The sequence below is a fragment of the Panulirus ornatus genome, chromosome 3 (genome assembly GCF_036320965.1).
Source record: "Panulirus ornatus isolate Po-2019 chromosome 3, ASM3632096v1, whole genome shotgun sequence".
Classification (NCBI taxonomy): Eukaryota; Metazoa; Arthropoda; class Malacostraca; order Decapoda; family Palinuridae; genus Panulirus; species Panulirus ornatus.
Window position 1 is genome coordinate 13417334 of NC_092226.1, and position 15057 is coordinate 13432390.

At 40.8% G+C, this 15057-nt stretch overlaps 1 protein-coding gene across 10 annotated transcripts in view; it reads left to right on the plus strand.

The window, feature by feature from the left end:
• LOC139760650 (zinc finger protein zfp-1-like) overlaps positions 1–15057 on the plus strand; it is a 172715-nt gene that overhangs the window by 56903 nt on the left and 100755 nt on the right. Inside the window, exon 2 of one of the 10 annotated variants that reach the window (XM_071684175.1) lies at positions 7568–7691. The exons of the other annotated variants lie outside the window; for them this stretch is intronic. Coding sequence (XP_071540276.1) covers positions 7568–7691 — 124 coding nt within the window. The remainder of the gene's footprint in view (positions 1–7567; positions 7692–15057) is intronic. 10 annotated transcript variants of the gene reach the window in all.

Sequence of the window (15057 nt, forward strand, 5' to 3'; positions counted from 1 at the left end):
GAACGTGAAAAGTGAGGAGGATTGCATCAATTTACAAGGAAACTTACACAGACTTCAAAGTTGGTGTGATACATGGTTATTGAAATACATTTTGAGCAAATGCAAAACGAATGAGGATGGGACACGGTGAAAGAAAGCCTCAATATGATTATCGTCTAGCGGGAAGTAAGCTTAAGGATTCTATGTGTGAGAAGGACTTGGGAGTTGACATCATTCCTAACATGTCAACAGAGTCCCATATTAGGAGAACAGTCAAAGAGACAAACTATCAGCTGGTAAATATTAGAATAACTTTTTGGTATACTGATAAGGAAATGTTTGGTAAGCTGTTCATATCCTATATAAGGCTAAAACTAGAATGTGCTTCTCAAGTTTGGTCACCACACCTAAAGAAGCACATTGATCTAATAGAGAAGTTCCATTCTCAGTGTATGCCACAACCCTTCCAGTCGCCACTCTTACATACAACTTACCAGATACACTCAACAAACTTAAACCTCTGTAATTCAAACACACCTTTGACCCCTTTAGCTTTATACAATGACATATTATATGCATTTCTTGAATTCTCAGGCACCTCACCATGATCCATATATATATATATATATATTGAAATTCCAAAACATCCAGTCAACAACACAATCACCTCCTTAAGAAATTCAATTACAGTATCATCCATTTAAGCAGCCTTGCCACATTTCATTTTTTGTAAGGCTTTCATCACATCTCATTTCCCACGCCACTTGCATGACTCTTTCACTAAGCAGACATCCCTGACCCAAACACCCCACATCTGTCACCCATTCATTAAACATTCCACAGTGTCTCCTTCACCTTTACACTGCCTGTTACCACTACTCCATTTGCCCTCTCTGAGGTTCCCATTTGCTGATCATTATTCTTCCCTTAGTCATTTGCCCTCTTTTTTTTTTTTTTTTTTTAGCTCCTTTACCTTCCTTTCCTCTCCTGCTGCTGCCTGATCATGGAAATCTATACAGATGTAATCAAGATGAGAAGAGAGTGATAGGTTGTATGGATGGGGAAAAGCAGGGGTATCCAAATGTGCATCAGTATGATCTCATGAGAAGAGAGAGTGATAGATAGTATGTTTCAGGAAAGGTACTTGGAGGCTCTAGCTTTGAGTGAAACAAAATTCTAAGGTAAGGGGAAGAATGTTTTGGGAATGTCCTTTTTTTTTAGAGCTAAAGTTAGGGGTTAGTATGAGGGTAAGAGCATAGGAAAGGGTGGCACTAATGCCAAAGGAGGAGTTGTGGGATTGTGTTAGAGTAAGAAAGTGAGCTCCAGACTGATGTGGATGAAAAAGAGGATTATGCAGAGGTACGAGAAGAATGACAAAGAGAGGTGATTGTTTTGGGAGGAGCTAAGTGAGTGGGTCAGCAGTTTTGATGCAAGTGATCATGTGTTGCAGGTATTGCAGTGAGAAAGCAAGAAGCAGGAAATGTACTGAGTTGTAAATGCTATGTGAAGAAAATTGCATATCATAATGTGGAAAATATAGATTTATACCCTACCCTTATTAATCTGAGTATGCTTGGACCGAGCTATTGTGTAAACGTTAATTATTCAGGTCACATATTCCAAAAATTGTTGTCCCAAGATAATTTGTGAGAGTTTCCAGTTACATTATCTATCATTCCAAGCAGATGAGAACATAGTAGGTGTTGTTTCTCACAAAAGATGCCATTACAAGCACATATTTCCATGTTTCATGATTGTGTATTGGAGGTGAACATTTGTAGAGGCTTCTTGTGAATGAGGAAATTATGTGTGTGGGAAGAGGGGTGCTATAAGTGAATGAGCTTGGGAAAACAGGTTTGTGTGAAGAGGTGACAGTCAATGAAGGTAGTGAGTGGGTGAGAAATGATAGGTATTTAGGGAAGCACCGCATACATTATAAGAGAATAGGAAGGAGGTAAATAAAGTGCGTAAGACAAGGGAGCAAACGGGAACTTCAGTGAAGGGCGCAAATGGGGAGGTGATAACAAGTAGTGGTGATGTGAGAAGGAGATGGAGTGAGTATTTTGAAGGTTTGTTGAATGTGTTTGATGATAGAGTGGCAGATATAGGGTGTTTTGGTCGAGGTGGTGTGCAAAGTGAGAGGGTTAGGGAAAATGATTTGGTAAACAGAGAAGAGGTAGTAAAAGCTTTGCGGAAGATGAAAGCCGGCAAGGCAGCAGGTTTGGATGGTATTGCAGTGGAATATATTAAAAAAGGGGGTGACTGTATTGTTGACTGGTTGGTAAGGTTATTTAATGTATGTATGACTCACGGTGAGGTGCCTGAGGATTGGCGGAATGCGTGCATAGTGCCATTTTACAAAGGCAAAGGGGATAAGAGTGAGTGCTCAAATTACTGAGGTATAAGTTTGTTGAGTATTCCTGGTAAATTATATGGGAGGGTATTGATTGAGAGGGTGAAGGCATGTACAGAGCATCAGATTGGGGAAGAGCAGTGTGGTTTCAGAAGTGGTAGAGGATGTGTGGATCAGGTGTTTGCTTTGAAGAATGTATGTGAGAAATACTTAGAAAAGCAAATGGATTTGTATGTAGCATTTATGGATCTGGAGAAGGCATATGATAGAGTTGATAGAGATGCTCTGTGGAAGGTATTAAGAATATATGGTGTGGGAGGAAAGTTGTTAGAAGCAGTGAAAAGTTTTTATCGAGGATGTAAGGCATGTGTACGTGTAGGAAGAGAGGAAAGTGATTGGTTCTCAGTGAATGTAGGTTTGCGGCAGGGGTGTGTGATGTCTCCATGGTTTTTTAATTTGTTTATGGAGGGGTTGTTAGGGAGGTGAATGCAAGAGTTTTGGAAAGAGGGGCAAGTATGAAGTCTGTTGGGGATGAGAGAGCTTGGGAAGTGAGTCAGTTGTTGTTCGCTGATGATACAGCGCTGGTGGCTGATTCATGTGAGAAACTGCAGAAGCTGGTGACTGAGTTTGGTAAAGTGTGTGAAAGAAGAAAGTTAAGAGTAAATGTGAATAAGAGCAAGGTTATTAGGTACAGTAGGGTTGGGGGTCAAGTCAGTTGGGAGGTGAGTTTGAATTGAGAAAAACTGGAGGAAGTAAAGTGCTTTAGATATCTGGGAGTGGATCTGGCAGCGGATGGAACCATGGAAGCGGAAGTGGATCATAGGGTGGGGGAGGGGGCGAAAATTCTGGGAGCCTTGAAGAATGTGTGGAAGTCGAGAACATTATCTCGGAAAGCAAAAATGGGTATGTTTGAAGGAATAGTGGTTCCAACAATGTTGTATGGTTGCGAGGCGTGGGCTATGGATAGAGTTGTGCGCAGGAGGATGGATGTGCTGGAAATGAGATGTTTGAGGACAATGTGTGGTGTGAGGTGGTTTGATCGAGTAAGTAACGTAAGGGTAAGAGAGATGTGTGGAAATAAAAAGAGCGTGGTTGAGAGAGCAGAAGAGGGTGTTTTGAAATGGTTTGGGCACATGGAGAGAATGAGTGAGGAAAGATTGACCAAGAGGATATATGTGTCGGAGGTGGAGGGAACGAGGAGAAGAGGGAGACCAAATTGGAGGTGGAAAGATGGAGTGAAAAAGATTTTGTGTGATCGGGGCCTGAACATGCAGGAGGGTGAAAGGAGGGCAAGGAATAGAGTGAATTGGAGTGATGTGGTATACCGGGGTTGACGTGCTGTTAGTGGATTGAATCGGGGCATGTGAAGCGTCTGGGGTAAACCATGGAAAGCTGTGTAGGTATGTATATTTGCGTGTGTGGACGTATGTATATACATGTGTATGGGGGTGGGTTGGGCCATTTCTTTCGTCTGTTTCCTTGCGCTACCTCGCAAACGCGGGAGACAGCGAAAAAAAAAAAAAAAAAAGGTGACGTGGAAGGTGGACGTATGTGAAAGGTTAGTGAGTGGTGGGAAGATCTTGCCTTTAGTAGGTGCTTGACCACTATGATGTGATTATTGACTCCTGAGAACAAACAGAATGTTGATTATATTTAAACAGACGTTGCAAAAGCATTTGACAAATGTGACCATAGTGCCATAGCACAAAATGTATAAGATGGGGATAACTGGAAAAAATGGAAGATGGATATACACTTCTTAATTAACAAATTACAATACATAGTGTAAACCATGACATTTCTAGTGCCTCCACAGTAAAAAGCTTAATCCCCCAAGGAACTTTATTTGCACTTTTCCTGTTCTTCATTGTTATATCTGGCATCGTACAAACAAAAATAACAATTTCATACCATCATTTGCAGATTGAAGTAGATTAAGTATGAAAATTATGTCGGTCATGGATACTGAAAGGCCAAAAAGAGACAAATGTAGTCGTCCAATGGGTCCCTGAGGGCAACATGTTTGTGAGTGGGAATAAGTTCCAACTCCTTTAGTATGGGGAACATGAAAAAATCAAGAACAGTACAGAAGAACAGATTAACACAAACATTCTCATAAACCAAATGAATGATGTGAAAGACTATGGAGTAATGATGTCAAATGATATAACCTTCAACAGACACAACAAAATGATAGTTACACCTAAAAGGTGTTAGGATGGATCCTGTGGACCTTCAAGACAGAGGAAGAAACTCCAATGATGGTACTTTTCAAGGTACTGATTCTCACATAAATGAAATATTGTTGCAATGATAAAAAGATTTTAGTGTTTAAAAAGTGTTCAGAGATCCTTTTACAGCCCATATAAATGTGGTAGAGGAGATGGATTACTGGGAATGGCTGAAATCACAGAGGCTGTACTCCTTAGAATGCAGACAGATGAGGTATATCATCATCTGTGGCTGGAAAATCATAGAAGACATGGACCTTACTTAAACTTGGAGATTAACTTCCTCCTGGCATGAGACACAAACGGTGTGATATGCACAAAAAGAGAGAGCACCTTAAACATCTGGGGCCTGAAACTTTTCAGCACCTTCTCTGCAACCCTCAGAACCACAATGGTATACACAGTGAAGTTTAAGTGGGCCTTGAACAAGTACCTAAAATGTCTACCAGGCTGTGGGGGTTATGTGGGCTTAGGCTTTGAAAGGGAGGGCTCAGACGGTAATAGTACTGGCTCCTCTAAAAACACTTCCCTTTCTGATTGACCTACTTCTTTTTCTTTTCAGTATACCAGCATTCTTGATTTCTCTTGTAATCTTCCTTCTGTTGACCACCATCTCTCAAGTACCTCACCTAATATCTTACTTCCCTCTGACACCCAGTTGTTCAGTAATGTTCTTACAAGCATCCTTTCCATATCCAACTTTGATCTTCACTCACGTTTGCAGTTCAAAGGTGGTACCTATGCTTATTCCAGCATCAACACTCCTGTCCATGCTTCAAAGACCTCGAGTCACCAAACTTTGATGTTATCTGGTACAAAGTCTGTCTCCCAACTACCACACTTTTTCATTGTTTCACCTAATGCTCTCCTGATTCTAAAATTTTGTATATTTCTTTAACCATCTAAACTTTTGCCATGAGTCTGGCATCCTTACACCCACAAGCCAAGATCCTCTACTTAGGAGATTTCACCATTCACCATAGGAAATGGTTGAATTCCTCCCTTACAGATGGAGGGGATTGAAGCTCTTATATTCTTCTTCCCTAATGATCTAGAGCAAATTATCTCCTACCCCATCCATATTCCTGACCACTGTGACCACTCTCCAAATATTCTGGATCTGTTTTTACCCCTAATCCTTCACATCGTAAGTACAAAATCTTGCTTCCAATTGTTTCAGCTGATCATGCTCATAAATGTATTTATTTTAAGAGCATCTCCCCGTCCAGCAGCACCTTCTAAGCATAAGTATTTGCACATCAACAAAGCTGACTGGAAAAACTCATGAAAATTCTTTTCTAACTTTCCTTGGGTTAAGTACTGTCTCTTATTAGGTGATGCTTCTGTCTCTGCCAAATGCAGAGGTTATTGTTGTGTAAATGGAAGCATTTATTCCCTCTTCCTCCAAGACAACCTCCTTTTCCAGTTCATGTTTCAACCATTCCTGTTCGAAGGCCATTCAGGCAAGCAGTCAGACATATCAGGCTTGGAAAAATCCTTCTACCTCTGATTTCCATTCAGCATTTATTGCTGCACGTAATCATTACAAGTAGGTGAGGTAAAGTGTTCCTTTATTCAAAGGAAGTGTGATAACCTCTCCTTGTCATCCACTGGTAGGTCTTTATGGTCTTTATCAAAGGGAATAGCTAACGTCTGTCACTTCACCTTTCTTTCTTTTTTCGTTTCTGACGGTACTGTAGCTGTCTCTCTCATAGACAGAGCAACTCTCTTTGGTTCCCATTTCTCCTGAAACTCTACCTTGGATGACTCTAACTTTCCTTTGCCTCCTGATGCTTCTCTCACTAATCCAGTGCCTCTTTGCATAATCTCTTCAAAGTATCCTAAAAGCTCTTCTCTCTCTGGACAGAAGGAAGGATTATGGTCGTAATAGCATCCATTGCCATTTATTGGAAGAGTTTGCCTCTGGACTTGCATCTGTGCTTGCTTGTCTGTTCTATTTCTGTTTAAAAACCAGATCTTTCCCTTCTTGGAAGCGTGTGTTAGTACATCCCATGTCAAAGAAGGATGACTGTTCTGACCCCTGTGACTATCGTTCAATTCTTTGACGTCTACCACTTCCAAAATCTTTGAATCTCTCAACTCCCATATCCTCAGACATCTTGAATCTCAGTCTTCTCTCTAATCACTGTTATGGCTTCCATTAGGTGAGATCCTGTGGTGATAATCTTTCCTATCCTAGTAACATCTGATGATCATTCCTGAAAGATTATGAGGAGTCTTATGTAGTTGTCCTCAATTTATCCACTCTTTTTTATTTCCCTCCCTCACTTTGCTCCCTCATATCTAGCTTCTTTTTTGGTCACTGTTTCTGTGACTGTTGATGGATCCATCTCTACCCCTTCTCCATCAGCAGTGCTATCCTTCAAGGTCCTGTCCTGTCTCCTAAAGTTTTTCTCTTTTTTATCAATGATTTCTTTCACAAATAAACAAATGCTCTCATGTGCTGATGACACAACTATGCATTCCTCCAAAGCCTTCAATTCTGCACCTGCTTCTCTCACTTGATCTGCACCTCTTAACAATATAACTTCCTCAACAAACTCTGACATAGACAGGTTATCTCAGTGGGGTAGACAAAATCTGGTTGAGATTTATTCCTCCAAGACCCAGTTTCTGCCCATCTCTCTGTCGAAAATTCCTCTTTCATTTGTCCTTCAATTCAATGAATACACTTGTTATTACTGCAACATCTGCTCTATCCTGAAAACCCCACATAATGGAAATAGTCAAATGTGCCACTAAGAAACACGGAGTGCTATTTAGATGTCAAAATTTCTTTTCCAAACAGTTGCTTTGTTTATGCAATGGATTGATCCATCCTTGTTTGGAGTACTTCTCTCACATCTGGAATGGTTCTAGCTCTGCATCTGTACTGACTGAAGTGATTCGAAAGCAGTCCAACTTATAAAACTCTCCCAGGCCAACTTAAAGCTTGACCCGCCAGCCCTATGCCGTATTGTTGGTTCACTTTTCCTTTCTACAGGTATTACTTTGGTTTTTGCTCCCGAGGGCTGGCTGCTTGTGTGCCCCTACCACTAACTAGACCATGCAGTACTGGGCAAGCTGCACTGTCAAATGATTACTGTGTGGCCGTTGGCAATTCAAGGGTGAGCCATTTTGATAACTGTTTCTTTCCCTACACCTTGAAGCTTTGAAACTCCCTTCCCTCTCATCTCTTTCCCAATAACTATGACCTGGCACATTTTAAAAGAAATTTTTCACTTCCAAATTTTGTAAATACTTTCCCCTTGTCTCTTCTTTTGCCTTTTAATTTACCCCTCTGTATTTCATTTAAGGCTTAGGCTTAATAGGGACTTTTGTCCATGAATGGATCCTTCAAAAAAAGTACTTTAGATAGACATCAAAAGAATGAGGAAAGTTGTGAGGGGCTCTGGAGAGAGATGGGCTGAAATTGGTGTTTGGAAGCATTAAACTTAACCAGGTTCTGTCTACTTTGAATTATCCAGTTCATATCTGAGTTTATAGAGGATGCAGGTTGAGTGAGAGAATGGAGGAGATATGAAGGAAGTGGAGGAATGCAGTGCTGCAACATCAGCAAATGAGTGTAGTTAGGTATCTGTTAAAGAAAGGAAATTGTTGATAAAGAGGAAGAAGATTGTTGGACACAAAACTGAACCTTAAGAGACACCACTGTTGTTAGGGACTGGGAGATGGTTACTATATCAACTACAGAGATACATCAACCAAAGAGAAAGCCATGTATGAGGGAGGGAAGCTAGCTGAGGAAGCTTGGTAATAAGATCCTAATGCCATACTCTGTCAAACACTTGTGAGATATCAAGGGCTACTGCATAGAATTCTCTGAAATCATTCTGAGATAATGATTAAATATTGTTAAGATAGGAAAGGGTATCATCCAAGGATCTTGCCCTTTAGAAGCTATGCTGATAATCAGAAAGAAGACTGTTGAGGATATGGGAGTTGAGTAGGGATTCAAAGACCATGGTAATAGTGGATGTAAAAGCAGTAGGACAACATTTGAAGGGATAGGCTTTTTTTTTTTTGTGTGTGTGTGTGTGTGTGTCCCTCCCATACTGGATCTTCATTTCCACGCTCTTAAAGTAGTGCCAGGAATACACAAAGAAAGGCAGCATTCACTTGCATCCATTCTCTAGCTATCACATGTAATGCACCGAAACCATGGTCCCCCTGTCCACAACCAGGCTCCACAGAACTTTCCATGGTTTCCTTTTGCCACCTCACATTCCTTGGTTAAGTACTTAACATTGACATCAGGTTGACCCCTGTGTACCAGATTGTTCCAATTAAGTCTATCCTGTTCATGCTTTTCACCCTGTTGCATGTTCAGGCCATGATCACTCAAAATCTTCTTCACTTCATCCCTCCAACTCCAATTTGGTCTCCCTTTTCTCCATGTTCCCTCCACTTCTGACACATGTACCTTCTTTGTCAATCTCATATCACTCATTCTCTCCATGTGTCCAACCCATTTCAGCTCTGTCAACCACACTCTTTTATTACCACACCTCTGTGTGATGTCACCATGGTTTAATTTTTTCATGGATGGGGTGGTGAGGGAATTAATGTGAGAGTCTTGGAGAATGGGGCGAGTAGGGGAATGACAGAGCTTAGGAAGAGAGTCGGTGCTGATGATTCAGCACTGTTTTCATGTTGTAGTGAGAAACTGCAAAAGTTGGTGACTGAGTTTGGAAGAGTATGGGAAAGGAAGAAATTGAGAGTAAATATGAATAAAAGCAAGGTTAGGTTTGGTTTAGCAGTGTTAAGGGACAGGTTAGTTGGGGTATGAGTTTGCTTGGAGGAAATTTAAAGGAAGTGAAGTATTATAGATAACGGGGAGTCGACATGGCAGCAAATCAAACCATAGAAGCGGAAGTGAGTCATAGAGTGGGTGAGGGGATGAAGGTTCTTGAAGCTCTAAAGAATGTGTGGAAAGAGAGAGATCATTATCTGGAAGGGCAAAATGGGTATATTTGAAGGTACAGTAAGTCCCAACAATATGGATGGGAGGCATGGGCTCTAGATTAGGCTGTGCAGAGGAGGGTGAACATGTAAATGAAATGTTTGAGGACAATATTTGGTGTGAGGTGTTTTGACAAAGTAAGTAATGACAGGATAAGTGACAGGAGTGGTATCAAAAAGAGTGTGGTTGATAGATCTGATGTGGGTCTCCTAAAATGATGTGGACATATGGAGAGAATGAGTGAGGAAAGATTGATAGAGAGGATGTATATGTTGGAAGTGTAGGGCAAGGAGAACAGGGAGACCAAATTGGAGATGGAAGGATGGATTGAAAAGATTTTAAGTGATCAGGGCCTGAACATGCAGGAGGATGAAGAGCATGTTTAGATAGAGTGAACTGGAATGATGTAGTATACAGGGGTCAACATCCTATCAGAGGACTGAATCAGGGCATATAAGGTGGCTGGGGTAAACCATGGAAAGGTCTGTGGGGCCTGGTTGCAGATGGGGAGGTGTGGTTTTGGTGCATTATGCATAACAGCTAGAGAATTGATATGAGAAGATGCAGCCTTTCATTGTCTGTTCCTGGTGCTACTTTATTAGTTTAGGAAATGGTGATCTAGTGTGAAAAAAAATCTCCTTTACCTTCTTATTTCTAACTCGATCAAGTCACCTACACTCATATCGTCTTGAAAGATTTCATTTTCAAAACATCCATCCTTCACACATCCTCAGCTATACCAAGTGCATATCTCCTTGAAGAAGGAAGAATTTTGCCTAGGCATGGAAGCACAGACTTACATTAGATATTGCTTTTTTTTTTGATGTGCAGGTGGGGATGCCTTTTGGTCCATAAGCCTTTCTTGTTTCCAAGGAGAGAAGTGCTTTTCAGATGGCACAAAAAGAGATTGCAGGGAGGGCATAGGGTTAGTAAGGAGCATCAGAGGGCAGGATGGAAATAGAGGAGGAAAAGAAACAAAAGGAGTTGCTTTATCAATGAAAGTGACAGCATAATTATCATTAGAAGGGAAGAATAAAGGAAAAGGAGTGCAATAGAAGTTGTTAGAGAGGCCTTTTGTCAAAGACCAGAAAGACCTGTCAGTGGATGAAGGGAAGTTATCACACTTTTATTGGACGAGGAAATGCTTTACCACATGGACAGTAGACTTGCAGTGATGTAGATTTGAGCAAAAGTGGCCATTTCCAAGTGAGGGGGACTCATCCTCCTCGAAGGCTCAGGCTAGGGTGACTGAATTTATTTGGATGTAACCAAGACGGGAAGAAGAGAGAAATATGTATTATGTTTAAGGAAAGGAACCTAGATTTCTGGCTTTAAGTGAAACAAAGCTCAAGGATAAAGGGGAAGATTGGTGGAGGAATGTCTAAGTATTAAAGTCTAGGTTTATTGTGAGGGTGAGAGCTAAGAAGGAGGTAGCACTTCTGATGAAGGAGGAGCTGTAGGAATGTGTGAAAGAGGCTAAGGAAGTGACCCCCAGACTTTGTGAGAAAAAGTGGAAGTGGATTTCGAAAGGTGGGATTATTATAGTGCTTATGCACGTGGTCTCAAAAAGTCTGATGGAATATTGTGAGTGTTTCAGGAGGAGTTCAGTATGTTAGAAGTTTTGATACAAAAGAATAGGCGTTTGTGATAGGTTATTTGAATGCAAAATTTGGTAATGTGGCAGTTTAGGGATAGGTTATTTAAGTGCAAAATTGGGTAATGTGGCTGTTTAGGGTATAGATGGGGGATGTTTGGTAACCAGTGATGGAAATGGTGACCAGCTTGTGGCATTGTGCTGAGAAAAGGACTGGTGATTAGGAATATGTTGTTTAAAAAGAGAGACATGCATAAGTAATGGGGGATGTTTGGTAACCAGTGATGGAAATGGTGACCAGCTTGTGGCATTGTGCTGAGAAAAGGACTGGTGATTAGGAATATGTTGTTTAAAAAGAGAGACATGCATAAGTATGCATGGATTAGGAAAGATGGTTTGTGGACTTCATTGGATTATGTACTAATGGATGGAAGTTGGCAAAAGAAACTTGAATGTGAATGTGCTGAAAGGGGTAGCTTGTGGGATGTCTGATCATTATCTGATGGAGGCAGAGGGTAAGGTTTGTTGCTGCTTCAGAAGATGGGAAATGATATAGATCAGAAGATTGTGGTGAAAGCACACAAGCTTAGAAAATGGATTGTTTGAAGAAATTGTAGAACGGCATAAGTTGAAAGTAAGCAAAGCTAGAGAAGTGCCTGAAGAATGGGAAGTTTTAGGGAAGCAGTACTGGCATGTGTGAAGAAGCGAGTGATGTTAGGAAGGTGATAGGTGGGCAGTTGAGAAAGGGTAGTGAGTTTTGGGATGACAAAGTTAAGTTGCTAGTGAAAGAGAAAAGTGAGATGTTTGGGCTTCATTTACAGGAAGGTGCTGATGATTGGTAGATGTAAAAGAGAAAACGGTAGGAAGTGAAGAGGAAGGTGCAGAAGTTGAAAAAGAGGGCATTAGAGTTGGATTGAGCAAATTTCAGTATATTTTTGGAAGAGTAAGAAAATGTTTTGGAAGGAGGTTAATAGTGTTAGGAAAATAAGAGATGCTCTGTGGAAGGTATTAAGAATATATGGTGTGGGAGGCAAGTTGTTAGAAGCAGTGAAAAGTTTTTATCGAGGATGTAAGGCATGTGTACGTGTAGGAAGAGAGGAAAGTGATTGGTTCTCAGTGAATGTAGGTTTGTGGCAGGGGTGTGTGATGTCTCCATGGTTGTTTAATTTGTTTATGGATGGGGTTGTTAGAGAGGTGAATGCAAGAGTTTTGGAAAGAGGGGCAAGGATGAAGTCTGTTGGGGATGAGAGAGCTTGGGAAGTGAGTCAGTTGTTGTTCGCTGATGATACAGCGCTGGTGGCTGATTCATGTGAGAAACTGCAGAAGCTGGTGACTAAGTTTGGTAAAGTGTGTGAAGAAGAAAGTTAAGAGTAAATGTGAATAAGAGCAAGGTTATTAGGTACAGTAGGGTTGAGGGTCAAGTCAATTGGGAGGTGAGTTTGAATGGAGAAAAACTGGAGGTAGTGAAGTGTTTTAGATATCTGGGAGTGGATCTGGCAGCGGATGGAAACATGGAAGCGGAAGTGGATCATAGGGTAGGGGAGGGGGCGAAAATTCTGGGAGCCTTGAAGAATGTGTGGAAGTCGAGAACATTATCTCGGAAAGCAAAAATGGGTATGTTTGAAGGAATAGTGGTTCCAACAATGTTGTATGGTTGCGAGGCGTGGACTATGGATAGAGTTGTGCGCAGGAGGATGGATGTGCTGGAAATGAGATGTTTGAGGACAATGTGTGGTGTGAGGTGGTTTGATCGAGTAAGTAACGTAAGGGTAAGAGAGATGTGTGGAAATAAAAAGAGCGTGGTTGAGAGAGCAGAAGAGGGTGTTTTGAAATGGTTTGGTCACATGGAGAGAATGAGTGAGGAAAGATTGATCAAGAGGATATATGTGTCGGAGGTGGAGGGAACGAGGAGAAGAGGGAGACCAAATTGGAGGTGGAAAGATGGAGTGAAAAAGATTTTGTGTGATCGGGGCCTGAACATGCAGGAGGGTGAAAGGAGGGCAAGGAATAGAGTGAATTGGAGCGATGTGGTTTACCGGGGTTGACGTGCTGTCAGTGGATTGAATCAAGGCATGTGAAGCGTCTGGGGTAAACCATGGAAAGCTGTGTAGGTATGTATATTTGCGTGTGTGGACGTATGTATATACATGTGTATGGGGGTGGGTTGGGCCATTTCTTTCGTCTGTTTCCTTGCGCTACCTCGCAAACGCGGGAGACAGCGACAAAGCAAAAAAAAAAAAAAAAAAAATGGGAACATTAGTGAATGGGACAAATGGAGAAGTAGTAACAGGCAGAGATGGTGTGAAGATGTGATGGAGTTAGTACTTATAAGGATCATTGGATATATTTTATGATAGGGTGGCTGATGTAAGGTGTTTGGGTGGGAAAGTATTAGAAGTGAGAGAGTCATGCAAGTGGTTTGGTGAAAAGAGATGACGTGGTGAAAGCCTTACATCAGATGAAATGTGGCAAGTTGTATTGCAGGTGAATATCTCAAGGAAAGTGGATGTCTGTCTTTTGACCAGTTAGCTAGGATTTCCAATGTGATGGTGAGTTTGGATCATGATAAGATGCCTCGCGGTTATCAGAATGCATGTAATATAAAGCCATTGTGTAAAGACAAGTGGGACCAAGGTGAGTTTACATGGTAAGTTGTAAAGACGAGTGATGATTGAGAGGGTGTTGACTTGAGCAGAGCATCAGATTGAGGAGGATCAGTGTGATTGTAGGAGTGGTAAAGGGTATGTGAATCAGGTGTTTGCTTTGAATAATGTGTACGATGAATATTTAGAGAAACGGGGATTCATATGTTTCATTTATAGAGAGCAGGGTGTATGGTTCCAGGTGAAAATGCCGTTAAGAAACATGCTAGAATATGTAAAGAAATACATTTGAATTGCAGATGAATTATTCAGCTCTTTCTTGTTGATTGTTTAGTCAGGATTTTTGGTGTATTCTTATGTATGGAACCTGATAAGGTGCCTCAGGATTTGCAGATTGCATGTATAGAACTATTGTATAAATGCAAGTTGAAGAGCTTTATTTTTGCTGAGTTTACCTGTTAAGTTACAAAGAAGAGAGGTATTTGAGTAGATGTTGGCATGAATGGAGCATCAGACTGAGGAGAAGTAATGTGGTTTCAGGAATGGTAGAGGATTTGTTGATCAAGTGTTTGTCGTGAAGAGTGTGTGTAAGGAATGCTTAAAGAAACAGAAAGATTTGTATGTTGCATTTATGAATCTAGAGAAAGCACATGATAGGGTTAATTAAGCTGCTTGGTGGAAACTATCACAAATATATTGTATGGGAGGAAAGATGATAGGAGAAATGAGTTTTTTGTTAAGAGAGTAAGGCATAAGTGGAGAGGAGGGTGTGTGGTTCCAGGTGAACATGAAATTAAGCAAGGAACTTGTTAAAAAAAAGGATGTAAAGAAGTACTTTTATGGTACAAGTGTTTTGGATGAATAGATATAACTGAATGAGGATGTGGTAAATGTGGACAGCAAACAGAAGTGTAAAAAGTTTACAATAGAGAATGATCAAAAGATGGGACCTCATGAGTGTAAAACTTTCTCCCTGTACATTAAAAATAGGTAATTGCTCTATCAGAATGGTATGTTTTATTGTTTTAGAAGGCACCTTAATTATGTTTTATTGTTTTACAAGGCAGATTAATTTCCAAGGTTGTTGAGTTCTCTAAGGAAAAGTTCGAACCATTCAGTACTTTCCAGTGTATTTGAATGTGGCACCATAATGCTTTTGTGTGCTATTGAAGTAGGTGTCTTTGATAGTAGAGTGGTTTTAACATGCAGGCACTGGAAAGAGACATTTAGGAAGAAGTTAAATTGCTTAGGGAGTGGTTTAAGTAAAGGATGTGGAAATCAAGAGGTAACATGAAAGGAGTAATTGACAAATG